The sequence below is a fragment of the Oncorhynchus mykiss genome, chromosome 14, assembly GCF_057628025.1.
Source record: "Oncorhynchus mykiss isolate SJ-2025 chromosome 14, ASM5762802v1, whole genome shotgun sequence".
Lineage (NCBI taxonomy): Eukaryota > Metazoa > Chordata > Actinopteri > Salmoniformes > Salmonidae > Oncorhynchus > Oncorhynchus mykiss.
In genome coordinates this window covers 8,724,006-8,751,146 of record NC_143035.1, presented here as the reverse complement: position 1 = coordinate 8,751,146, position 27,141 = coordinate 8,724,006, and the positions used below count along the sequence as shown (strand labels likewise).

The following is a 27,141-nucleotide window of genomic DNA, read 5'->3' as shown; positions in this document are numbered from 1 at the left end:
AACATAAAATTATCTGGCAACAGCTCTGGTGGACCATCCTGCAGTCAGTATGCCAATTGCACGCTCCCTCAAAACTTGATACATCTGTGGCATTGTGTTGTGTGACAAAACTGCACATTTTAAAGTGGCCTTTTATTGTACAAAGCAAAAGGTGCATCTGTGTAATGATCATGCTGTTTAATCACCTTCATCACCTGCCAGGTGGATGGATTATCTTGGCAAAGGTGAAATGCTCACTAACAGGAATGTAAACAAATGTGTTCAAAATGTGAGTGACACTTTACAAATGTTGCATTTACGTTTTTGCTCATTCTAGCCCATGAGAGGGCAGATAAGCACAGCTTACAAACAATTTTTTTCTCAAAGTTTTCAGAATGCCACGGTGCGTCAACTTATATCAATACATTTCTAACAACATAATAATTACGAAACTTCTATTAGATCAAATAAGCCTTAAGTAGTAAATTAGTATTCAAATGTTTTGCTTACCAAATTAGACACTGTCATATACACCTCCATAAAAAAAATACCCACTTTGTCTTCTTATTGCTGTATTCTCGCGCCGACAGATTTTGGGCGTAGTTAATCCTCTCGCTTTGCCCCTTCCTCTCTGGCGTAGTGTAGTTTCGGAGATGCCTAGGCTGATGAAGGAAACTGGGTGCCACCTATTACCACTGCCAGGTTTTGGGTCCGGGATGGAGGCCATGGGGGAAAGCAATGAAATGCCAGAAATGGGGATTAGACTAGAGAGATAGTAGGCTATGCTATGGCAAATTTGATTAAAAATTCAAGTCGTGTCTGTGTTACTGAAATGTAGGTATTCTTATCTGTCAAATTGAACGTAGTGGGATACTACTGCATAAATCTTGGATTCCAGGAAATTAGCATATAGTTACCATGGTGATGGAAGCTCGCTGATCCAAGGAGTTCCACAATAATACTGCTAGCTACTTGGGGAAGTTTTCTGCTTACTTCTAGCAAGCTAGCTAGCTTTTTAATTTTCTAGTAGATCTACCGTGTCTCACTTTTGAGAGTGAAACGACTATCTTTCTTTCCAGCATTTTTTTATTGCCAAGTTAAAGAACATCTCCAGGTGTCCGCCCATCGCGAAAAGAAGACAGCCAGATTGTAGGTGCTCAGGTTAGGTCTCACTGCTGGTCACGTAGCCCGAACATCTGCTTCGACATAAGGAAATATGACTGTGCTTGCTGCTGGTTAATGGATACCTGAGACAGAAAAGTTCTGAAGACGTCTCCCCCTCTGAAGGTAAAGACCGCAACCACTATACCGTGCGTTTACTATTCAAGAAAATCGTACTGTATGTAGCCTACCATTTGTCTCTAATTGTTGTTAACACATTTCAGCAGCAGCGTTGCAATTGTACAATTAGAAGCCTGTCTTTTTTTGTCATTATTAATCTCTGTGTCATAAGTAGTAGTAGTAGTCCTGGTGGTTTATTATTATACTTTTATAAAAACTTTTTTTGACATAATTTTGTATATCATTTCTTGGCTTGAACCCTTAACTCACAGCTACAGTGTGTCTCCAGTGTACAGTATGTGGGTGTTTTTGTCTTTTCAGGGCCTGAGTGGAGGGACAGGAGTTGGGTCGTGTTCTTGAGGTGAGCCTTGGTAGACCAGGCAACCATAACAAGATGGTAAAAAAAAACACAGGGCACTCACGACGGTCGTCCATATCCAAGACGGCTGGTGGCTCCCAGATATCCAGCCTCAAAGACCTGAGCCTGCTGGATGGATCTGGCCTTGGGCAGGAGGAGACCCCAGAGCTGCCTCCAGAACCCCCCACACCTGACGAGAGCCACTTGGGCTTCCCAGACCCTGTCTATCTGCTGGCGGCAGTCATCTTTCAGAACACTCACCTGGAGAAGCCTGCTGCCCACCGATTAGTCAGTTATGGCAAGCGGGCGGGGCTGCCCCTGCCTGAGGCCAAGGATGAGGCGTACCAACGTAGCTCGTATGAGCTGGCCTTCAACACACTCAAATGTAAGTGAACAGCAGAAAGGACTGTAGGGGGGATTTTCCCCCCTCTATGGGGAAATGTATACTTAGAAAGGTTTTCTATCCTTCCTCCTTCATTCTATATTTTCCTCTTTAATTGACTGCAGTATGTACGTATGTATGATGGGTCCCCATTCCGCTGCATATGATTGGACGGGGTTATCTTGAGCCACGCATGCAAGAGAAAAGCAACGAAAGCAAACAAACGGCCATTTGAAAATGAGAATGAATAGTGTTAGGGACATTAATTGACAGGTGGAATTGAATCCTGATAGATTGATGGAGGGAAAAGTGCAGGAGAAATTCCCTTTGAATGGCCATGGGGAATTCAGTGGGATGTTACAAATCAATTGTTCCCATATATATATATATATATATATATATATATATATATATTTATTTATATATTATCTGTGAAACCAAGGACGGGGGTGCAGGTCTGCGGCTGCCAAACACACAGGGTGTGTAATCACCATGGCGTTAAGGGAGGGGAAGGTTAGAGGACTGTCAGTGCAGCCCAGGAGATGGAATCGATTTCTCCTGCTCTACCCATGTGAGAGGGGCTTTCATCTCTCTAGATTAGGCTTGCTTGTTGAGGTCTGGGTTTGCATATCAGACTAACTCGAGCTCCATTGCTTCCCTGCTGCAACTGTAAAAGTGGTTGTGAGAGCAGGAGTTACGTTTCCTGGCTACCCCAGACTCCTAGCTCCGGCCAAACGTTACGCCTCACCCACAGACGTTAGTTTCTTCTCTGCAGTGAGTCTGGATCTGAGTACCTTCCCCGAATAACATTCAGGGCCATCTGATTGGTCCAGAAACCAATGGGTTGGGCCAGAGCCAGAACACACTTGGTTAAAATGGCGGTTTGAAAATGTGTCATTGGCTTTGATACTCTGATTGGTTAGAGACGATCCTATCCCTCATGACTTCAATGATGGCAGTCTCAGACTAAAGTCCACTACATGATTATGTGGACGGACACCTGTTCATCGAACATCTCATTCCAAAGTCATGGGCATTAATATGGAGTTGTTCCCCCCTTTGCTGCTATAACAGCCTCCCCTCTTCTGGGAAGGCTTTCCACTAGATGTTGGAACATTGCTGCGGGGACTTGCTTCCATTCAGCCACAAGAACATTAGTGAGGTCATGCACTGATGTTGGGCGATTTGGCCTGGCTCACAGTCAGCGTTCCAATTCATCCCAAAGGTGTTTGATGGGGTTGAGGTCAGGGCTCTGTGCAGGCCAGTGAAGTTCTTCCACACCGATTCCGACAAACCATTTCTGTATGGACCTTGCTTTGTGCACAGGGGCATTGTCATGCTAAAACAGGAAAGGGCCTTCCCCAAACTGTTGCCACAAAGTTGGAAGCCCAGAATCGTGTAGAATGTCTTTGTACGCTGTAGTGTTAAGATTTCCTTTCACTGGAACTAAGGGGCCTAGCCCGAACCATGAAAAACAGCCCCAGACCATTATTTTCCTCCACCAAACTTTACAGTTGGCACTATGCATTCGGGCAGGTAGTGTTCTCCTGGCATCCGCCAAACCCAGATTCATCTGTCGGACTGCCAGATGTTGAAGCATGATTCATCACTCCAGAGAACCTGTTTCCACTGCTCCAGAGTCCAATGGTGGCGAGCTTTACACCACTCCAGCTGATGCTTGGCATTGCTCATTTTGACTTAGGCTTGTGTGCGGCTGCTCGGCCATGGAAACCCATTTCACGTTTCTTCCAGAGGCAGTTTGGAACTCGGTAGTCTTGCTTTCAGAACTCGGCGGTCCCGTTCTGTGAGCTTGTGTGACCTACCAATTCGCGGCTGAGTCGGTGTAGCTCCTAGACGTTTCCACTTCACAATAACAGCACAGTAGACCAGGGCAGCTCTAGCAGGGCAGAAAATAGCCAAACTGACTCGTTGAAAAGTTGGCATCCTATGATGGTGCCACATTCTAATGCCAATGTTTGTCTATGGAGATTGCATGGCTGGGTGCTCAATTGTATACACCAGTCAGCAACGGGTGTGTTTGAAATAGCAAAATACACTCATTTCAAGGGGTATCCACATACTTCTGTATATATATAGTGTATGTGGCGAACTACAGAACATTTGAAGAATTTAGTATGAGTCGTCAGGCTAGAAGGTCAAAGGTCATACAACAAAATAGGGCACGCCGTGTTGGATGGAAGAGGTCTGAGATTCTATCTTAACTCTATATTTAGTATAGTATCGCTTGCCTCTATGGCTTGGAGTCCTTATTTCCAGAGGAAAAAATAGATAAGTCGATTTTTTCTCTCTCTCATTTCAATCCCATTTTTTGTTTAATAAGTGGTATGTTATCAGTTCCACCTAATTCTGATTCTCCCCGTCTTTCCTACTCTCATATCCCTGGAATGAGTTCATTTGGAGAGCACCAGATAGTGGGATAATGTTCTGGAAATAAAAATGTACAGCAAATGAACGAGATATTGACTAGCAGAGGCTGACGTACAATTATAACCTCAGATGAGTCACGTTTTTCTCCCCCCTAATTTTTGTTGTTTACAATTTGGATGTGGCTCACTGTTTACAATGGGACGTAAATACAATGTCTGCGGCAGAATTCATTTGCAAAATAAGGGCATTTTCTGGCTGGTCGATAGAATGTCCGTCGTTATTACAAAAGACAAAAGGAGGCGGATCACTACATTGTAATTGTGCCTGAACTGCGTCAAGGCTGTCCTATTGTAGCCAAGATTGCTTGGTGTGGTGAAGATGTACACAGCCTATTTGTCTGGCACATCAGATTCGGTCACATTTGTTGCGTTAAAAAAAAAAAGAAAATGCTAACCAATGAAACGACACAGCTGAGAAAGAGGCCTTAATCTCCCCCACTGTCCTCCGAGGAGCGGGATGACTTCAGGTTGCAGAGATCGATATACACAACACACTGGATGCGTCTTACACGTACAGCCTGGGAATGACAATGATCCAACATCGAGCTGAGGTCAGTTGTTAACTTAAAAAAAAAAAAGAAGCTTAGGCAGCGAAAACCCGGCGAGCAAAATGCCAATGAACCCTTGTATTGATCATGTGATTCTAACTCTTATCCATTCGAATCAAAAGTAGCCCTAAACCCCGTAACGACACACAGAGGACAAAGTGTTCCCGTAATGCAGTCATTATTACAGTAATGTAGACTGCATTACATTACATTACTGCATTGTGTGTTGGACAGTGATTTCTGACGACGTCACCCCACTCATTCACACAAAAGAACTGAATCGAGCATAGAGGAGACCGATGGGCTGATGTTCATTGGATGGAGGTGGTTTAGTTTAGAGGAGGCCTGGTGGTAGTGTGTGTTGCTGCAGTGTACGAGATGACCCACGGTGAACCTCTTAAGTGTGAAACCAAAGGGAAATTATTACCAGGGTATCTAGGAATATCTAGATTACAGTGATCTATTTCTGTGTCGTTCCCCCTCCTCCCTCATTCTAGTTCTCTCTTTTCCTCTCCTCTTATTCTATTTCCCCCTCTCTCTTTCTGGCTCCGTCCCACCACTCTTTTCCTCCTTCTCTTTTTCTTTGTTTCCTCTATTCTTCACTAGCGCCCCAGTCATCACCTTGAATCTTGGAGGGTTGATCACATCTCTTCATGTCCCTGGTCCCAGACATCATTTGCTCAACGGAGATAGAAAGAGAGAGAGGTGGGACCCCCCCCCCCCCCATCCATCCATCCCTCCCTCTTCATTCCCTCTCTCTGTTCTGCATTCCTCCGAGGCCCACTCCTGTCTCCTCGTCCGTAGTAGCCAGCAGCCTTGTCACAGCACAGAGCTGATATGTGGCTGGAGTAGGCAGGGAATAGGTTTATTTGACTTGGGGGAGGGGGGTGGGGGGGCTCCTTTGTTTCAGACCGTGGGAGGGAGAGAGAGGGAACATGTCCTTTCTGCCCTTGGCTAAGAGCATGGCACTTTACCCCGAGACACTTCAGCAAATATGAAACATTGCAGGTTGATAATATGTAAGCTATTTAACACTGCCATCCTGTCCAAGGGTTCTGCTCAGCTCGCCTGAATAGAGACTCGGAGGTTTGTTGGCAGAGCTTCTTTTAGATTCATGTGAAATGGAGTGTACCGCTGTGGAATACTGCGAGGCAAAGAGCTGAATAAGGCCAAGTGGGGTTGTAGGCCTTCTAGCGCTCTTGTGTGGATTTATTTGACCGTGTTCATCATCACTCACTGGCCTTAGTTAGTTTGTTACCTGGACGAGGGCCACACGACACAAACTCAAACAATTGGTTAGAGAGTAGCGCCTCATCCTAGGTTGTCATGAAGTTGCCCCTAGACACTGGTATAAGATCAGTTTGGTATTTTTACCCTTCAAGGTTAGGGTGAGAATTTGGGGAGGGTACGCTGATCCTAGATCTGTGCATAAGGGCAACCCGACGCTTATAGGTCGATATTTAGGTGCTTACACCTCAGCTCAGTGCTGCCCCTGATGTGTAATAGCTTCTGGTATGAGAGATTTATATGTGAATTTACTCTGTGTTTTACTCCTCAGTCCTCCCTAGGCTGATTTATAGACCAGGGAGGATAATGACCTCCACATATATATATATATACCGCATCATCATCACACCATCTCCCCCCCTCTGGGTCTGTGCTTTCCTCCTGTACTGTAGGGTCAGGCAAGGCGGCCATGTTGCTAGGCTTATCTTTAAGACCTTCTGCTGCTATGATCGAAACACTCATTGACCCGACGCTGCTGTAAATCCTGCAAGGAGTATAGGCCCAATCACAGACACTGTCTTTAGTGTGTGTGTGTGTGTGTGTGTATATATGTGTATTTTTTTGCACCCCCTTTATCTAGCCTTCACCTGTTTAGCCCAAGTTGAGCAGACGGTTGGCGTGATTTGTGATGTTATGGTAGGTTAACAGCGGGGTATGTTGTTGCCATGGCGTCCCAGTGGCAGTTCTTTGTAATGGCGACACCTCCCAGTGGCAGTTAGATAGGACTCAGACGTGTCATTTAAGATTAGAGGTTAATCAGGGCAGCACAGCCATTATGTACACACACACACACACACACACACACACACACACACACACACACACACACACACACACACACACACACACACACACACACACACACACACACACACACACACACACACACACACACACACACTCAAAACCCTTCCCGTCTGTCCCATTTCGTTTTAGATTTAAATGCATTCATAAGCACGCACGCACATACGTACGCACACAAACACACACACACATACACACACACTCATACACTCAAAACCCTTCCTGTCTGCCCCATTTCATTTTCGCCTTCTCAATGGGATAAAGAGGATTTTGAAAATAAGGAAAATGCTGTTCTATCAAGATTACCTGGAACATGTGCATTTTGGATAAAGCTGCTGTGCTTCCCTTTCCAACATGTAGTGAAAACACATTGCAAAATTGAGGGGGTTTAGAAACAGGTGTTTCCTAATCCAAGATAAAGCAGATGTGTTGCTGTTTGCTCTCCCTTCTTTGGAGTTGAAGGAGAAAGCCTGTGGTTCTGGGGACACTGGGAACCAGAATGTGTGAGTCTGTTTGTTTGTGTGTGTGTGTGAGGCCGTGTGTGTGTGAGGCCGTGTGAGGCCGTGTGTGTGTGAGGCCGTGTGTGTGAGCGAGACTGTGTGTGAGCGAGGCTGTGTGTGAGCGAGGCTGTGTGTGAGCGAGGCTGTGTGTGTGTGAGGCCGTGTGTGTGTGAGGCCGTGTGTGTGTGAGGCCGTGTGAGGCCGTGTGTGTGTGTGAGGCCGTGTGTGTGAGGCCGTGTGTGAGCGGGGCTGCGTGTGAGCGAGGCTGCGTGTGAGCGGGGCTGCGTGTGAGCGAGGCTGCGTGTGAGCGGGGCTGCGTGTGAGCGGGGCTGCGTGTGAGCGGGGCTGCGTGTGAGCGAGGCTGCGTGTGAGCGGAGCTGCGTGTGAGCGAGGCTGCGTGTGAGCGGGGATGCGTGTGAGCGAGGCTGCGTGTGAGCGAGGCTGCGTGTGAGCGGGGCTGCGTGTGAGCGGAGCTGCGTGTGAGCGAGGCTGCGTGTGAGCGGGGCCGCGTGTGAGCGGGGCCGCGTGTGAGCGGGGCCGCGTGTGAGCGGGGCCGCGTGTGAGCGGGGCCGCGTGTGAGCGGGGCCTCGTGTGAGCGGGGCCGCGTGTGAGCGAGGCCGCGTGTGAGCGAGGCCGCGTGTGAGCGAGGCCGCGTGTGAGCGAGGCCGCGTGTGAGCGGGGCCGCGTGTGAGCGGGGCCGCGTGTGAGCGGGGCCGCGTGTGAGCGGGGCCGCGTGTGAGCGGGGCCGCGTGTGAGCGAGGCCGCGTGTGAGCGAGGCCGCGTGTGAGCGGGGCCGCGTGTGAGCGGGGCCGCGTGTGAGCGGGGCCGCGTGTGAGCGGGGCCGCGTGTGAGCGGGGCCGCGTGTGAGCGGGGCTGCGTGTGTGTGAGACTTGTGTAAGTGTATGTCAGAGTATGTGAGCGGAGTTGAGAGGTCAGAAATCCAGCTCTTCGCTCAAAGGAGAAAACTAACTGCCGCTTCAAATTCGCTCCGTTCATTAAAATCACAGTTTAACCAACACCCATCTATTTTTGTGACTACCTGGACCCACCATTTGGCTTTGAAGTATTGAAACCAAACCATATGATTTGAATGAAAATTTGCTTATTTTAATAAACAACAGGAAAAGGTAAGAAGCACTCATCATTTCAAACAAGCTGCATGTCGTATTAAACAGCATATAAACACTCCAAATAGTTCAGGAGCCAGACAGGGAGCCTAAGGAGGAACGAAGATAAATTATTTAGGCTATGTTATTTATATTATTTCAAGGCTATAGCCTACAAAAAAATATGTTGTGAAGCATTTGCTGGTGCGACATACTAGGCTGGTAGGGGCATTAAATGCTCAGCATTTAAACAAAATGTCGTTGTTATTAATAGTATATAAATTGCACATATATAGGCTGTGACTTACTTAGAATTCATTACAAATGAAACAAAAAATGATTAGGCTCCATCTATAGTGCCTTTGAATTCATTTTTAGAAACATGAGTTTGTCCGGAGTCTCTGGCTTCAGGCTCATGCGATGGTGCATGGAGATCAGGCCAGCAGTGGAGAATGCCCTCTCAGTGCTTGCAGAGCCACTGGCATCCCTTGCCAGGCTGGGCAGGGATGCGTAGTTGTTTTCAGTTTCTTCTGTAGGTAGGCCTAAAGGGTTTTAGGTACTATAACCCTATCAAAACGGAAAGCTCCTTGAAAGAGGTAAAAGGACAGGCCTATTGGGCCAAAATCAAGGATGGCCTATTGTGTAGATAATAGAATGAAAATTAACTAAACTTTTAAGAGATCTGATTTTTAGTTAATAAATACTTTGCTACAGTGTTTCGCTTTGCTACACTTAGCTAGCTACGCACCTGGTTCCTATCTGTTGGCATGTGCATGTACTAAGGACACCATCATGCTTTCGGGATACCTGTCTTTTCAGATTCCACAATGGTTCTTTAGTTGTGGACACTACATCACCACGCTCCCTCTTTTGCTCGTGGTCCTCCTCGTCTTTGTTCACCTCTGTGTTTTATCAGTTTCCTTATTAAAACATTTAGAGAACTCCATGACAGGAGCTAAAGCATGGGGCCATAGCAACACACGAGTAGATTACAAACGCATGCTGGTCCAGCATGCCATGAGCTCGCAAAGGGCTCGTGAAAGGCTCATGAAGTGCCCGTGAAGTGCCGGTGAAGGGCTCGTGAAGTGCCCGTGAAGTGCCGGTGAAGGGCTCGTGAAAGGCTCATGAAGTGTCCGTGAAGTGCCGGTGAAGGGCTCGTGAAAGGCTCATGAAGTGCCCGTGAAGTGCCGGTGAAGGGCTCGTGAAGTGCCCGTGAAGTGCCGGTGAAGGGCTCGTGAAAGGCTCATGAAGTGTCCGTGAAGTGCCGGTGAAGGGCTCGTGAAGTGCCCTTGAAGTGCTCGTGAAAGGCTCGTGAAGTGCCCGTGAAGTGCCCGTGAAGGGCTCGTGAAAGGCTCATGAAGTGCCTGTGAAGTGCCCGTGAAATGCTCGTGAAGTGCTCGTGAAGTTCCGGTGAAGGGCTCATGAAGTGCCCGTGAAGTGCCTGTGAAGTGCCCGTGAAGGGTTCGTGAAGGGCTCGTGAAGTGCCCGTGAAGTGCCGGTAAAGGGCTCATGAAGTGCCCGTGAAGGGCTTGTGAAGTGCCCATGAAGTGCTCATGAAAGGCCCGTGAAGTGCCGGTGAAGGGCTCGTGAAAGGCTCATGAAGTGCCGGTGAAGGGCTCGTGAAGTGCCCGTGAAGTGCCGGTGAAGGGCTCGTGAAAGGCTCATGAAGTGTCCGTGAAGTGCCGGTGAAGGGCTCGTGAAGTGCCCTTGAAGTGCTCGTGAAAGGCTCGTGAAGTGCCCGTGAAGTGCCCGTGAAGGGCTCGTGAAAGGCTCATGAAGTGCCTGTGAAGTGCCCGTGAAATGCTCGCGAAGTGCTCGTGAAGTTCCGGTGAAGGGCTCATGAAGTGCCCGCAAAGTGCCTGTGAAGTGCCCGTGAAGGGTTCGTGAAGGGCTCGTGAAGTGCTCGTGAAGTTCCGGTGAAGGGCTCATGAAGTGCCCGTGAAGGGCTTGTGAAGTGCCCATGAAGTGCTCATGAAAGGCTCGTGAAGTGCCCGTGAAGGGCTCGTGAAAGGCTCATGAAGTGCCTGTGAAGTGCCCGTGAAATGCTTGTGAAGTGCTCGTGAAGTGCCGGTGAAGGGCTCATGAAGTGCCCGTGAAGTGCCTGTGAAGTGCCCGTGAAGTGCCCGTGAAGGGTTCGTGACGTGCTCGTGAAGTGCCGGTGAAGGGCTCATGAAGTGCCCGTGAAGTGCCTGTGAAGTGCTCGTGAAGTGCCCGTGAAGGGTTCGTGACGTGCACGTGAAGTGCCGGTGAAGGGCTCATGAAGTGCCTGTGAAGTGCCCGTGAAATGCTCGTGAAGGGCTCGTGAAGTGCCGGTGAAGGGCTCATGAAGTGCCCGTGAAGGGTTCGTGAAGTGCCCGTGAAGGGTTCGTGACGTGCTCGTGAAGTGCCGGTGAAGGGCTCATGAAGTGCCCGTGAAGTGCCCGTGAAGTGCCCGTGAAGTGCTCGTGAAGTGCTTGTGAAGTACCCGTGCTTGTGAAGCGAGCGCTACTGGAGTGGGTGAGAATGCTGATGCTCCAGCCTTTGGAAACTCGCTCCTCGCTCCAGTCAAATTTACCACACTCCACTCCTCGCTCCGCTCACATACTCTGGCGTGTGTGCGAGGCGGTGTGTGTGTGTGTGTGTGTGCGTGCTTGCGCGAGGCTGTGTGGGTCAGAATAAAACATCCTGTTGTCAAGGGAGACAGATGTTCCCTTCATGATAGCTCAGCTAGGGCAGAGAGAAGAGAAAAACACATTAGGAACTGCAGATGTCTCTCAGATAGCTGGTATGTAGCCTACAAGACCTTGGTCTCTAATGAGAGCAATGCACATGGTATGTATCCTGGTATTACAGCCACCGATTACATGACTAGCAATGTGTGATTAATAAGTGTCATCAGTGTCGCAGAGGCTCTAATTTCTAAATGAATTATGGTAAATTAACTCAATTTAAATCTCTAATTAACTCCATTAAAATACAAAATGAGCATTTAATCGTGTGAGTAAAAAATAAAATCCTCATCTAATTGAATTAGCGTTTCAAATTATAGTGAGATTATTCCTGCTGCCTGCGAGAGCTCTCTCGCTGTCTCTCCCTATCTACTTTCTAGACAAGAGCTCAGCATTAGATATGGAGTCTCAGCCCTAGTCATTTATTTCATTGGGTTAGGTGTGTAATTCTATCAGGCTTGTTCCAAATGATCCTGTCTGGTCTGGGCTGGTCTGTGGAGATAATTAGAGATAGAGATAATAAAGATAGAGATGAGATTGGCAAGATCCTGAACCATTATCTCCATATGATGGAAATATTAATTCTCACCTTCTCTCTCTCTCTCTCTCTCTCACTCACTCACTCACTCACTCACTCACTCACTCACTCACTCACTCACTCACTCACTCACTCACTCACTCACTCACTCACTCACTCACTCACTCACTCACTCACTCACTCACTCACTCACTCACTTACCTGTCCACGAGTTACACTATTGAAACATTCTCTATGCTCCTCCCACCACAGACCAAGAGCTCCTGGAGGACATCATGATTGACAGCTGCTTTTACCTCTCTCAGCCAATGGTGAGTGAAACATAGAGCTTCACCCAGGGAGGAGGAAGTTCGAGATCTGTTTCAACCGGTTTTGACTTTCTCTAACTTCCTGACTCCACAGCGGTACTTCAGAGCTCTCAATATTCATGTCCCGCTGTTCTCCTTGTTGTACAAAGTCTTTGTTCAGCTCTGCTTGCTTTTCCTACCACTAATCTGTAACTGTGATACCGATTATTATATATCGATATAACGCCTTTTCTTCACATCACAAAGCAATTTGGTGCCGCACATCTGAGAGAACAAAGAGAACTCGGCTAGTCGGTTGTTTGTTGGGTTTGTTGCTTTTCTCAAACAGAAACACTCCATTAGTGATGAGATCAGGATGCTCTACATGGCACCCTGGGCTGCTCAGGGCTGTGTCTGCGTGCCCGCCGCTCAGCGGGTCTGAGTGTATTCTGGTCGATACGTATCCCTCCTCTCTCCGTCTCTGGGAGCGGTTGTCTGGGCTGTGAGCCCAATACAATTAGCAGTGCACTTTGTAGACGTAAAGAGAAGGTTCCCACGGCAGCCATGAACCGAGAGGTAGTTGCACTGTAAAACAACGCCTCCCTACTCATTTACGTAAATCAAGATTGGCGTCTGGGATGGTTTTTGAGTGTACTTTTGCCCCGCTGTAGTTTAAAGAAACAGGCTTGTGATGTTAGAGTAGAGATGATGGCAATGATGGAGATGGTAATGTGAGGGCAAACTGGAATTCATCCATAAGCGCGCGCACACACACACACACACACACACACACACACACACACACACACACACATACACATGCACCAAGCACACACACACCCACCCACCCACACACAGACACATACACACACACATGCACCCACCCACACACAGACACACACATATACACATACACGCATGACACGCACAGACTTACTGTAGTAACTGTGTGAAATATGGCCCTGCCTGGAATGAATGGGTCTTCTCTATGGTGGGGTGGCAGGTCGTTATTCTGGAGACAATAAAGGCCAGACACAATGAGGCTCTCTTCAGAACTCACTCTCACCTCATTTTACACCCCTGGCATCTATAAAGTTCAACCTTGACGGAAAGAGGAGGAGAGGGGTGCCAAGGGAGACGTAAAAAGGAGAGGGGGATGGGGATAGAAACGAAAGGTGCTATCTAGAACCTAAAAGGGTTCTTCAGTTGTCCCCATAGGAGAACCCTTTGAATAACCCTTTTTGGTTCCAGGTGGAACTCTTTTGTGTTCCACGTAGAACCCTTTCCACAGAGGGTTCTACATGGAAGCCAGAAGGGTTCTACCTGGAACCAAAAAGGGTTATCCTATGGGGACAGCCGAAGAACCCTTTTGGAAGCTTTCTTTCTAAGAGGGGAACTGAAGTCTGGAGTGTATTTGATTGCAGTGAAGAGAGAAATGGGGATTAGATCTACCTCACTGCGGCTGGAAATAGAGGGAAGTGACCATGCAGTGACCAGAGAGACAAAGCATAGGAGTTTAAGTGATGCAGTGAAACTGCACAGTATTCTCCTGATGGTAGACCATGCATAGCAGCGACCTCTGTATTTGTAGACCTCATCATTTGATCATTACTTGGTCCATCACATCCATCACGGCCAGTGTTCAGTTGGTCAGTGTTAAGTGGCCAGTGTTGGGTGTTAAGGCCTGATGTCACAGCGCGGCAGCAGTGGTGACGCGACATCACAACAGACTTGTTTACTTCCAGCCACGGGACGCTGTTGCCAGGCAGCCCCCCCCGGGTTCAACCTTGGTAGAAGGCGAGCGATGACGGAGGAAGGGAGAGAGGAATGTAGGGAAAGGAGGGGGAGATAGGGACGGACCCAGCACCTGTTTCTGATATCAACCTTTCCAAAAATCTGATTAAAAGCCCCTGAGTGAATAACGAGCTGGAGCTAGTTCTTTAGCCGAGCAGTTAGTGTTAGCCTAGCGTAGCGTCTCGCTCCATTAGCCTTGCAGCGGCGCCATGGCAATCTGTTGCTGCCGAGCAACACCATCTGCCACTAATGTGATCTGTGTCCCTCGACCCCTTGAGGGAGAAAGAGGGAGAGAGAGGAAGAAAGGGGAGGGATAGAGCGACGGAGGGACAGAGTGACAGAGCGTGAAGGTATGAGAGGGTGATAAGCTGGTGGGAGAGGTAGAGTGTGAGAGGGAGAGATGGAGTGTGTCTTCCTGCCGGGTTTAATTAAGAGGTAGAAGCCAGGTCCTGGCAGGGCATCCCAAAGCTGCTCCACCCCCCTACCTCTGCCTCTGAGTGGAGGACGGGGGACTGCTGGGTACCTGCCCAAAACAACCGTAGGAGTTACATGACACTGTCAATCCTGCCTAATCAATAAACCCATCAAACTGTCTTCTCAGGGGATATCTCTTGAGGGTTTCTGAAGGTAGTTACTGTGTATAGCAGTATTGAATTATCCTTACTGCGTCTAGGCGATCTCTGGGGTTTGATGATAAAGAATGTTGATTGTTGAACCGTGTGAATTCGTTCTATTCTCTCTCTATGCTCCCTCTGGTGTAGGCATCCAACTGTTGAAGAACAACTCCTTCATCCGTTCTATGCTGTATCTGTTGTTTTCTCTCTTTGGCCGACTGACAGTTTGTTGGCAGTTGACTGTCAGAGCGTGACATTTCTATCCGTAGATACTCTGGTGCGGTTGATTGTTGAAGCAAAACTTCTCTCTCTCTCTATCCAGCCCCAACTCTGCTGTTATTTCCGTTTCTGGACACGTATACAGTTGGCTTTTGAAGTGTGTCTGATCTATGGATTCTAACTCTACGCTGTGTTCTTTCTCCAGCCTGATGACCAGATGAGTCTGGTGGTGGTGATGCTTTACGACTTCCAGGACAGGAAGTTCCTCCCTCGGGAATGCCAGGGGGAGGAGCTCGTACAGGAAGTCAGGGAGGTGGAGAACTGCCTCCTCAGGTAAGAGGGAAGCGGGGGGGGGTACTTTATCTGTGTTGTTTTGGTAAGTCGCTGAGGGGTATGAGTGTCTGTTGGAACACCTTCTCTCTTCCTGTGTGTGTTGTAGGTTTAAGACCAAGCTGGCAGCCTCCCTGGCTCGCAGTAGGATCAAACATGACCTCCTGACCATCGACTGCATCCTCCCCGAGGCTGTGAGGAAGAAACAGGAGAGAGCCAACAGGCTGCTCCTCTACGCATGGGTCAACACATTCAAGAGCAGGTCAGCACACTACACACACACACACACACACACACACACACACACACACACACACACACACACACAGGTCTGAGATTGTGGGTGTTGGCCATGCAGGTGCCATGCAGACATCCCATTAAACCATAATGTGCGTGTGCGAGAGAGAACGGAGGAGAGACGTAGAGAGACGGAGAGAGAGAGAGATAAGGTTAGATATATACTTGTCTGATTTTCCACAGAAAAATGCTTTACGTAGAAGAAAAGGCCCTGCGAGAGAGTGAGAGACATGGCATAGACAACATCAAACATACACATTTGTGAAAAACAAAACAGAAAAGACAGCGTAAGGACTCATACACCTCCCTTCACCATTACAATCACTGTGCCCCCCCCTCATCCACTCAATATAACACATCCCCTTAATGTCCAAGTTCACTGAGCGTTGCACATCATGTTACTGCACAACCCTGTCATTACAATGTCCACGATTCCATGATTATTTTACACAGTTACATTTCCCTTCTCAGAATTGCACGTCCATTCCCATGCCCTCCGTATTTTTCATAAGGGTCAGTGCGTGTGGCACCAATCTGTTTTTGTACCCGACCAGTTTAGACTTGGGAGTCTGCAGTGTTTCCTGGATGGCAGGATCACAAACTCAAGAGTTGGGAGGAGTCCTTCCTCTGCTATTTTGTTTGCCATCCTCGGCATGTTTTTGTGGTAGCTGTCCAGAAAGGTTCTTTACTCAGTTCTCAGCAGACTTGTCACCCTGGTTTTTGTCTGTACTGTGACACTGTCGTACCACACTGTAATGCAGAACGGCGAAACGCTCTGGACAGTTTTTTTAATCCGTTATTTTACCAGGTAAGTGGACTGAGAACACGTTCTCATTTACAGCAACGACCTGGGGAATAGTGACAGGGGAGAGGAGGGGGATTAATGAGCCAATTGTAAACTGGGGATTATTAGGTGACCTTGATGGTTTGAGGGCCAGATTGGGAATTTAGCCAGGACACCGGGGTTAACACCCCTACTCTTTCGATAAGTGCCATGGGATCTTTAATGACCTCAGAGAGTCAGGACACCCGTTTAACGTCCCATCCAAAAGACGGCACCCTACACAGGGTTGTGTCCCCAATCACAGCCCTGGGGAATTGGGATATTTTTTTAGACCAGAGGAAAGAGTTCCTCCTACTGGCCCTCTAACACCACTTCCAGCAGCATCTGGTCTCCCATCGAGGGAACGACCAGGACCAACCCTGCTTAGATTCAGAAGCAAGCCAGTAGTGGTATGCAGGGTGGTATTGCATAATTGTAATACAGGAAGGCACAATTTATACTACAATATTTACACAAGTATTGGGGGTGGGGGGGGCATTGTATAAACTGAGCAGTATAATAAGAGTCTGGTAGCAGTAGTTGTGAAATGTGTGTGCATGTGTGTGTGTGTGTGTGTGTGTGTGTGTGTGTGTGTGTGTGTGTGTGTGTGGAGGGGGGGGGGTCTGTGTGTGTGGGTGTGGGTGTGGGTGTGTCTGTATTATCATGACACAAGGCGAGACCCAGATGCAGGCAGATGGTTGGAGTCTTACAATGTTTATTAATCCGAAAGGAGTAGGCAAGAGAATGGTCGTGGACAGGCAAAAGGTCAAAACCAGATCAGAGTCCAGGAGGTACAGAGAGGCAGACAGGCTCGAGGTCAAGGCAGGCAGAATGGTCAGGCAGGCGGGTACAGAGTTCAGGAGGTACAGAGAGGCAGACAGGCTCGAGGTCAAGGCAGGCAGAATGGTCAGGCAGGCGGGTACAGAGTCCAGGAACGGGCAAGGGTCAAAATCGGGAAGACTAGAAAAAGAGCAGGAGCGGGAAAAACGCTGGTTGACTTGGAAACATGCAAGACGAACTGGCACAGAGAGACAGGAAACACAGGGATAAATACACTGGTAGAGAGAGACAGGAAACACAGGGATAAATACACTGGTACAGAGAGACAGGAAACACAGGGATAAATACACTGGTACAGAGAGACAGGAAACACAGGGATAAATACACTGGTACAGAGAGACAGGAAACACAGGGATAAATACACTGGTACAGAGAGACAGGAAACACGGGGATAAATACACTGGTACAGAGAGACAGGAAACACAGGGATAAATACACTGGTACAGAGAGACAGGAAACACAGGGATAAATACACCGGTACAGAGAGACAGGAAACACAGGGATAAATACACTGGTACAGAGAGACAGGAAACACAGGGATAAATACACCGGTACAGAGAGACAGGAAACACAGGGATAAATACACTGGTACAGAGAGACAGGAAACACAGGGATAAATACACTGGTACAGAGAGACAGGAAACACAGGGATAAATACACTGGTACAGAGAGACAGGAAACACAGGGATAAATACACTGGTACAGAGAGACAGGAAACACAGGGATAAATACACTGGGGAAAATAAGTGACACCTGGAGGGGGTGGAGACAATCACAGGGACAGGTGAAACAGATCAGGGCGTGACGTGTGTGTGTGTGTGTGTGTGTGTGTGTGTGTGTGTGTGTGTGTGTGTGTGTGTGTGTGTGTGTGTGTGTGTGTGTGTGTGTGTGTGTGTGTGTGTGTGTGTGTGTGTGTGTGGGTGTGTGTGTGTGTGTGTGTGTATATGAGTGACTGCATGTGTGCTAAGGTGTGGACAATCAGAGCAGGTGCTCAGTCCAGTTCAAGTGTTCAGCAGTCTGATGGTTTGTAGATAGAAACTGTCTCTGAACCTGTTGGTATCAGACCTCATGTTCCAATACTGTCTCTCTGACGTTAAGGGAGAGAACAGCTTGTGGCTGGGGTGCGTGGGATCCTTGATGATGCTGCATGCCTTCCTCAGGCACCTTTTCGACTAGATGTCCTGGATGGGTGAGAGCACGGTCCCAGTGATGTACCGGGCTGTTTTCACCACCCGCTGGAGAGTCTTGAGGTTGTGGATGGAGCAATTCCAGTACCAGGCTGTGATGCAACCGGTCAGGACGCTCTCGATGGTACAGCGGTAGTATCTGGAGAGGACCCGGGTGGCATGCCGAATTACTTCAGCCGCCTTAGGAAGTAGAGACGCTGTTGCGCCCTCTTGACAAGAGTGGTGGTAGTGTTGGTTCATGTCAAGTCTGAGTGGGTGTGTGTGGGTGTATGTCTGTTGCTGCAGTCAGGCTGATTTAGTGGTGTGTAAATCCCCTTGTAGTGGACAGATCCAATCAGCAACAAGCCCTGAGACTCTAAGGTTACCAGTGGTATGTGTGTGTGTGTGTGCGTGTGTGCATGCTTGCGTGCACACACAGGAAATTACATTTTACTACCAGAGGTTACATCTGCGGTAGAAGCTTTTTAAAGGGCCATAGAGGGATTTGACCTGCTATAATGACCCTCACATCCTGTCTCGTCTCCCCCCCAGCCTTGAAGAGGTGTGCGGCGTCCTGAAGCGAGGGGGATTCTCTCAGGTGAATTCAGTCGGGCAGTTGGAAGGGCAGTCCTTCTGTCAGGACCCCCACTGTGTGGACGTGTTGGTGTTCCCCCCCCAGCTCAAAGCTGACCTGTACCGCACCAAGCTGCTCAGCGACAACAAGCTCATCATACAGGTACTGCTGCAAGACTGCCTGGGAGATGGCACCTATTCCCTGTATAGTGCACTACATGTGACCAGGATAGGGTGCCATTTCAGACACACCCCAGGGCTTCGTTCTAAGTCAACAATTGAACAAAACAACGAAAGAAACATATTGTACGTCAGCTTGCATCCATAAATTAAAGTCAACTTTTCGATGCAAATTCTTCCCCATCCATTGTGAATACGGAGTAACCAAAGCCCATTTTGTGCCAGTCTATGAAACCCTCCTCCTTGTTTCTGGGAGAGTATTCTAATGACTAATTCTATGGCTGCGGAGCTATAAGCTTGTCATTTTAATTTCTACTCCAATAAAGTCAAGCTGCTGCCTGCCACAGCTTCTCTGAGCGTCATGCCACACAAGCACAGTGAAATGTGATTACGAAGCCAAATTCAATTAAGCATTCAATACCACTGCTAAATTAATCACTTCCCCTCTCTCCTCGTCTTCCTCTCACTCCCCCTCTCCTCCCTTTCTCCGTGTCCTTGCTCTTGCCTTCCTCTCTTTCTTTTTTTCGTACAAAGACCGTGATATGGACACTAACTAAAGGAAGTCAAATTAGCTGGCTCTGTTATGCTATGTTCAGCACTGTCTCTAGAGGGTGGGGCTCTGCTGGTTGAAGGACATCTCCATTAATCTCTCTGTGTCTGCTTGCACACATTATTCTCTCTCTCTCTCTCTCTCTCTCTCTCTCTTTCTCCCTCTCTCATCCTCTCTCCCTCTCTCTCTCGCTCTCTCTCTCTCTCATCCTTTCTCTCTCTCTCTCTCTCTCTCTCTCTCTTTCTCTCTCTCATCCTTTCTCTCTCTCTCTCTCTCTCTCTCTCTCTTTCTCTCTCTCTCATCCTTTCTCTCTCTCTCCATCTCTCTCTCCCTCTCTCTCTCTCTCTCTCTCTCTCTCTCTCTCTCTCTCTCTCTCTCTCTCTCTCTCTCTCCTTTGTGGAAAAAGGCTGTAGTCAAGTTGTAACCATACCTCTCTCTCTCTCTCTCTCTCTCTCTCTCATCCTTTCTCTCTCTCTCTTTCTCTCTCTCTCTCTCTCGCTCTCTCTCTCCTCTCTCTCTCTGTCTCTCTCTCTTTCTCTCTCTCTCTCTCTCCTTTGTGGAAAAAGGCTGTAGTCAAGTTGTAACCCTACCTCTCTCTTTCCTTCTCTCCCTCCCCTTCCGCCCCCCTCCCGTCTCCACCTTCACTCTCTCCCTTCTATCTTTCCCTTCCCCCTCTACCCCCCTCTCACCCACACTTCTCTAGGATAAGTGGTGTAGCGTCGGTCCCTGTGTGGTGCGCTCTCTGTTGCTCCCAGACGGGGACGTCCTGATGGCTGGCTCCTCCTCCGGCCTTACCATGTCACACACCGCCTCCCTGGTCACCCATGGCAACGCCCATGGCAACAGCCAGTCGAAAGTGTTCGTCTGTGTTGGCGACCGCCCACCCGCCCAGAGGGAGGAGCTACAGGAGGTCCTTGCCAATATGGCCTGCAAGAGTACGTGGGATCCGTCTGTGTGTGCGTGCGTGCGTGCGTGTGTGTGTTTGTGTAAGTCAACTGTCGCTAGCTACTTTCCATTTAAGCGTGTACTGTTGGCACGATATGGTTGTGGTCCTATGTAGCTCAGTGGGTAGAGCATGACGCTTAGAACAGCAGAATTGTTGGGCAGAGTTTTCTGGGACCACCCTTTCGTGTGCCCGCTTTAAGTAAGTCGCTTTGGATAAGAGACACGTCTGGTAAATAGGTATGTATTACTATTGTGGTTGTGTTCTTGGGAGAAATGTTACTGAGTCCCAGTGTGAGTTGGTTCATGCGACAGACTTACTGTATATGTGTGTCTGAGTGTTTGAGTTTGTCTGGTCAGACGTGAAGCTGATCCCTATGAGTTTCCTGTCTCTGGACCCATGTGACCTGAGACTCCAGCGGGTCCGGGTCATCCTGCTGACCCCCCAGTGCTCCGTGTCTGCAGTCAGCAACCCTGTTGAGTTCATACTGCAGGAGAACGGAGGTACTGCTTCGCATACCCCAACACACTACACCCCATATACCCTGTATATTACCACGTATATACCCTCCATATTACCACCCATCTACCATCCATATTACCACCCCTATACCCTCCATATTACCACCCCTATACCCTCCATATTACCACCACTTTACCCTACATATTACACCCCTATACCCTCCATATTATCACCTATATACCCTCCATATTACACCCCTATACCCTCCATATTAAACCCCTATACCCTCCATATTACCACCTTTATACCCTCCATATTACCACCCCTATACCCTCCATATTACCACCACTGTACCCTACATATTACACCCCTATACCCTCCATATTATCACCTATATACCCTCCATATTACACCCCTATACCCTCCATATTAAACTCCTATACCCTCCATATTACCACCTTTATACCCTCCATATTACCACCTACAGTGAGGGAAAATAGTACTTGATCCCCTGCTGATTTTGTACGTTTTCCCATTGACAAAGAAATGATCAGTCTATAATTTTAATGGTAGGTTTATTTGAACAGTGAGAGACAGAATAACAACAGCAAAAATCTAGAAAAAAACGCATGTCAAAAATTATAGAAATTGATTTGCATTTTCATGAGGGAAATAATTATTTGACCCCTCTGCAAAACATGACTTAGTACTTGGTGGCAAAACCCTTGTTGGCAATCACAGAGGTCAGACGTTTCTTGTAGTTGGCCACCAGGTTTGCACACATCTCAGGAGGGATTTTTTGTCCCACTCTACTGCAGATCTTCTCCAAGTCATTAAGGTTTCAAGGCTGACGTTTGGCAATTAAGGGCAATTATGGAATTAAGGTCTGGAGACTGGCTAGGCCACTCCAGGACCTTAATGTGCTTCTTCTTGAGCCACTCCTTTGTTGCCTTGGCCATGTGTTTTGGGTCATTGTCATGCGGGAATAACCATCCACAACCCATTTTCAATGCCCTGGCTGAGGGAAGGAGGTTCTCACCCAAGATTTGACAGTCCATCGTCCCTTTGATGCGGTGAAGTTGTCCTGTCCCCCTTAGCAGAAAAACACCCCCAAAGCATAATGTTTCCACCTCCATGTTTGACGGTGGGGATGGTGTTCTTGGGGTCATAGGCAGCATTCCTCCTCCTCCAAACACAGCGAGTTCAGTTGATGCCAAAGAGCTCCATTTTGGTCTCATCTGACCACAACACTTTCACCCAGTTGTCCTCTGAATCATTCAGATGTTCATTGGCAAACTTCAGACGGGCATGTATATGTGCTTTCTTGAGCAGGGGGACCTTGCGGGCGCTGCAGGATTTCAGTCCTTCACGGCGTAGTGTGTTACCAATTGTTTTCTTGGTGACTATGGTCACAGCTGCCTTGAGATCATTGACAAGATCCTGCCGTGTAGTTCTGGGCTGATTCCTCACCGTTCTCATGATCATTGCAACTCCACGAGGTGAGATCTTGCATGGAGCCCCAGGCCGAGGGAGATTGACAGTTCTTTTGTGTTTCTTCCATTTGCGAATAATCGCACCAGCTGTTGCCACTTTCTCACCAAGCTGCTTGGCGATGGTCTTGTAGCCCATTCCAGCCTTGTGTAGGTCTACAATCTTGTCCCTGACAACCTTGGAGAGCTCTTTGGTCATGGCCATGGTGGAGAGTTTGGAATCTGATTGATTGATTGCTTCTGTAGACAGGTGTCTTTTATACAGGTAACAAGTGAGGTTAGGAGCACTCCCTTTAAGAGTGTGCTCCTAATCTCAGCTCGTTACCTGTATAAAAGACACCTGGGAGCCAGAAATCTTTCTGATTGAGAGGGGGTCAAATACTTATTTCCCTCATTAAAATGCGAAACATGTTTTTCTGGATTTTTGTTGTTGTTATTCTGTCTCTCACTTTTCAAATGAACCTATCATTAAAATTATAGACGGATAATTTCTTTGTCAGTGGGCAAACGTACAAAATCAGCAGGAGATCAAATACTTTCCCCCCTCACTGTATATACCCCTATACCTCAAATCATACCCTCAACCCTGTTGAGTTCATAACTGTAGGAGAACGGAGGTACAGTTTACCCTTGAATTGGCTTCTGCTTAATCCAAAATCAACCCAAATTAGATTACAGATGAGCAGAAGTGTAAAGACATCTCGGTTTCAGACACAGACCTGCTCCAGGACCTGTCCCAGGGTTCCATAGCCCAGACCAAGCTGGACACACTGGTGGCCCAGCAGAAGAGAGACATCATCCATGCCCTGAAGTGTGAGTGTGAGAACGTACAGAGAGAGAGAGAGACAGTGTTTACGTGTGTGTACACACACACACCCCCCCTCTCTCACAAATGATCTAATCTCATCTGCAATTAGAGCTGAGTTCCCCTCTGAGAGGCTCTAAGTCTTAATTAGAAATGCGAGTGTTTCCTGGTCTGGTCAGCATGACTACTGTTAGCTACAAAACAACGACTCAGTAACCTTCCCATGCTGTGCACTTTCCCTCATACAGACACAGGGCTGGTCTAAAGAGACAGGTTGAAGAAACACAGCAAACCCAACCAGTTATTCATGTCTTATTGTATGAACTCCGTGTGGGCTGGATCATGTTAATCTAGGGTGTGTGTGTGTGTGTGTGTGTGTGTGTGTGTGTGTGTGTGTGTGTGTGTGACGGAAACCCATCTTCTCTAATCACACGGTCATTGATCGGGCTCAAATGGTTTTGCCAGCAGCGGCAGATCCTCTCTAACGGGCCGATAATGAATGGCAGATGGCTATCGACCCACCCGTTGGCACGGTGACTGGTGGTGCTGCATCTCTTTTGATGTTTACAAGTATTTTCTTATTGGATATTGTAACAGCACACATCTGTTGTGTTTATTACCATAGGTCAAATATTTGGTCTCATTAACTAAGTCTATTGTTCTCACTTAGCAGAAATCAGCTTGGGGGGGGGGGGGGGGGGGGGGGGGGGGGTCTAAGCAGCCAAAGAAATGGTTGGCTGGAATCAGCAGCTGGTGCAAGGCAACAGGGGAATGAAATGAGAAATGCTTCATATACGTGAACTGTTTAAAGAAAAAGAACATTTATACATGCTCTGCTTCAAAGCCCCTTAGTGAGGATTTGTGTGCAGTGGAATGTGAAAAACAATTGTCGGCTTAGCTGTCTTTTTGCCGTCATCCGCTGTGCTTCGTTGGAGATATATTCATTGATGTTCATTCGTGGTTGTGCTTTGTGAGTGTGAACATGTTTGATTTGCATGTTGAATATGTTATTTTATGTGTGTGTGTTGATATGCCTTGTGGGGCTGTGTGCTAATACTGTAGGTGTGTGTTTATTTAACGTGAGTGTGTGTGTGTGTGTGTGTGTGTGTGTGTGTGTGTGTATGCATGTGTCTGTGTGTTTGCACATTTGTGTCCAGTCCCCAAGGTGCCATGTGGTGGTGTACTCTACCTGCTCCTTGTACCCTGAGGAGAATGAAGAGGTGGTGAGGGGAGCTCTGGAACAGGCTGGGCCTACTGAGGGACCCAAACTACAAGCCTTCAGGTTAGTCTCTTTCTTTCTCTCTCTCTGTCTCTCTCTCTCTGTCTCTCTCGCTCACTCTCTCTCTCTCTTTCTCTCTCTCTCTCTCTCTCTCTCTCTCTGTCTCTCTCTCTCTCTGTCTCTCTCTCTCTGTCTCTCTCTCTCTCTGTCTCTCTCTCTGTCTCTCTCTGTCTCTCTCTCTCTCTCTCTCTCTCTCTCTCTCTCTCTGTCTCTCTCTCTCTCTCTCTCTCTGTCTCTCTCTCTCTCTGTCTCTCTCTCTCTCTGTCTCTCTCTGTCTCTCTCTGTCTCTCTCTCTCTGTCTCTCTCTCTCGCTGTCTCTCTCTCTCTCTCTCTCTCTCTCTCTGTCTCTCTCTCTCTGTCTCTCTGTCTCTCTCTCTGTGTTTCTTTTTCGCTCTCTTCCTCCCCCTCTCAACCCACTCCCCCCTTTCCCCCTCTCTGTCTCTCTATCTCTCTCTGTCTCTCTCTCCCTATCTATGGCTCACCTCCCTCTCAAACTTTAGCACCCCAGGTAGGACCTAAAGGCCTGCCATTAGAGATGAAATCATTATCAGCTCCAAAACAAAGAAACTCTTTCCTCGTTATCTCGTGGGTAGTTTTCCCTGTGTGGATATTGTTCTTGAAGTTAGACTATTTTACAACAGTTCTTCACAGCCCCAGGCTTAAACAGCTATACCTAAGACTATTGGTAGGGATTGTATTGACTTGTGGCCTGTGAATTATTTATTAACTCTGTCTGCGCATTTATTAACTCTGTGCATTTATTAACTCTGTGTGTGTGTGTGTGCGCATGTATCCCTCGCTGCATGCGTTGTGTGTGACTGTGCGTGCGTGTTGTCCAGGCCGAGCTCTTCCTTACCCACATCTCTGGGCCGAGCTGAGGAGAGAGCAGGGTGTCCGTTCTTCAGACTGGATCCTTCAGACGAAACTAACGGCTGTTTCCTAGCTGTACTCACCAGAGAGGTGAGACAGACAGAGAGAGACACGGAGAGAGAGAGAGAGAGACCCCTGTTGTGATACAGTACTTGTAATTCACCAACCCTTTCTTAGTCAAGATCACTTTCGCAGTCAAAAAGCAAGCCGAGATTTACTGCTTAGAAAAAAAACAAATACAAAAACATGACTTAAAAAATGTATGCCTATGTAACATGAACCTAATACAACCAGTTGTGTAGGAATGAGGTTTGTGCAGTAGGTCTAATACATTATCACAGCATATTGGCTATGCTTGGCCTGCCAGTACTGTTCTTCTCAGGCCATATTTTATTTAAAAAATTGATAACAAAATAGATCAGTTGTCGTATCACTTGCGAGGCACAGCTGAGAATAAATGTAAATCATTTGCTAATAATTAGCTTTTTTATTTGACTGGACTGATGGTACCTGCATCTGATGGACAGTCTCAGGCAGAAAGCAGCAGAGGGTCTGCCTCTCACAGTTCTGCTCTCTCCTTTCCTCCGGTGAGACTGACCAGAGAGAGGGGACACCGTCACATTATTTCTGCCTCATGCACAAATTCATGTTGTTCCTACGACCAGAGAAAGTGAAATATTCCTCGATATTAAAATAAACACAACGAGCTGCCAATAATACAAACTCAGGCGTATTGATACACTTGGCTACTCATTCATTGCAGCTGAAGCACGAGTGGAAGTAGGGAGAAGTAAAAGTTAGGTTTTATAAAAGTGCTGAATAAAAACAGTGTTGACAGTGCTGAATAAAAACAGTGTTGACAGTGCTGAATAAAAACAGTGTTGACAGTGCTGAATAAAAACAGTGTTGACAGTACTGAATAAAACCAGCGTTGACAGTGCTGAATAAAAAGTGTTGACAGTGCTGAATAAAAACAGTGTTGACAGTGCTGAATAAAAACAGTGCTGAATAAAAACAGTGCTGAATAAAAACTGTGTTGACAGTGCAGAATAAAAACTGTGACAGTGCTGAATAAAAACAGTGTTGACAGTGCAGAATAAAAACAGTGTTGACAGTGCAGAATAAAAACTGTGTTGACAGTGTTGAATAAAAACAGTGTTGACAGTGCAGAATAAAAACAGTGTTGACAGTGCTGAATAAAAACAGTGTTGGCAGTGCTGAATAAAAACAGTGTTGACAGTGCTGAATAAAAACAGTGTTGGCAGTGCTGAATAAAAACAGTGCTGAATAAAAACAGTGTTGACAGTACTGAATAAAAACAGTGCTGAATAAAAACAGTGCTGAATAAAAACAGTGTTGACAGTGCTGAATAAAAACAGTGTTGACAGTGCAGAATAAAAACAGTGTTGACAGTGCTGAATAAAAACAGTGTTGGCAGTACTGAATAAAAACAGTGTTGACAGTACTGAATAAAAACAGTGTTGACAGTACTGAATAAAAACAGTGTTGACAGTACTGAATAAAAACAGTGTTGACAGTGCAGAATAAAAACAGTGTTGACAGTACTGAATAAAAACAGTGTTGACAGTACTGAATAAAAACAGTGTTGACAGTACTGAATAAAAACAGTGTTGACAGTACTGAATAAAAACAGTGTTGACAGTGCAGAATAAAAACAGTG

The 27,141-nt window shown here is 47.4% G+C and overlaps 1 protein-coding gene across 1 annotated transcript in view; it reads left to right on the top strand.

Moving 5' to 3' along the window:
• The first annotated feature begins 532 nt into the window (after nt 1–532).
• The window catches only part of LOC110487721 (protein NSUN7), a 40,816-nt gene continuing 14,207 nt past the window's right edge, over nt 533–27,141 (top strand). Inside the window, 12 exon segments of the mRNA XM_036942855.2 lie at nt 533–1,266; nt 1,582–2,003; nt 12,191–12,249; nt 15,058–15,185; nt 15,292–15,444; nt 18,861–19,044; nt 20,315–20,546; nt 20,914–21,057; nt 23,218–23,319; nt 24,469–24,479; nt 24,481–24,593; nt 25,430–25,550. Of these exon segments, the coding sequence (XP_036798750.2) occupies nt 1,655–2,003; nt 12,191–12,249; nt 15,058–15,185; nt 15,292–15,444; nt 18,861–19,044; nt 20,315–20,546; nt 20,914–21,057; nt 23,218–23,319; nt 24,469–24,479; nt 24,481–24,593; nt 25,430–25,550 (1,596 nt within the window). The 5' untranslated portion in view covers nt 533–1,266; nt 1,582–1,654.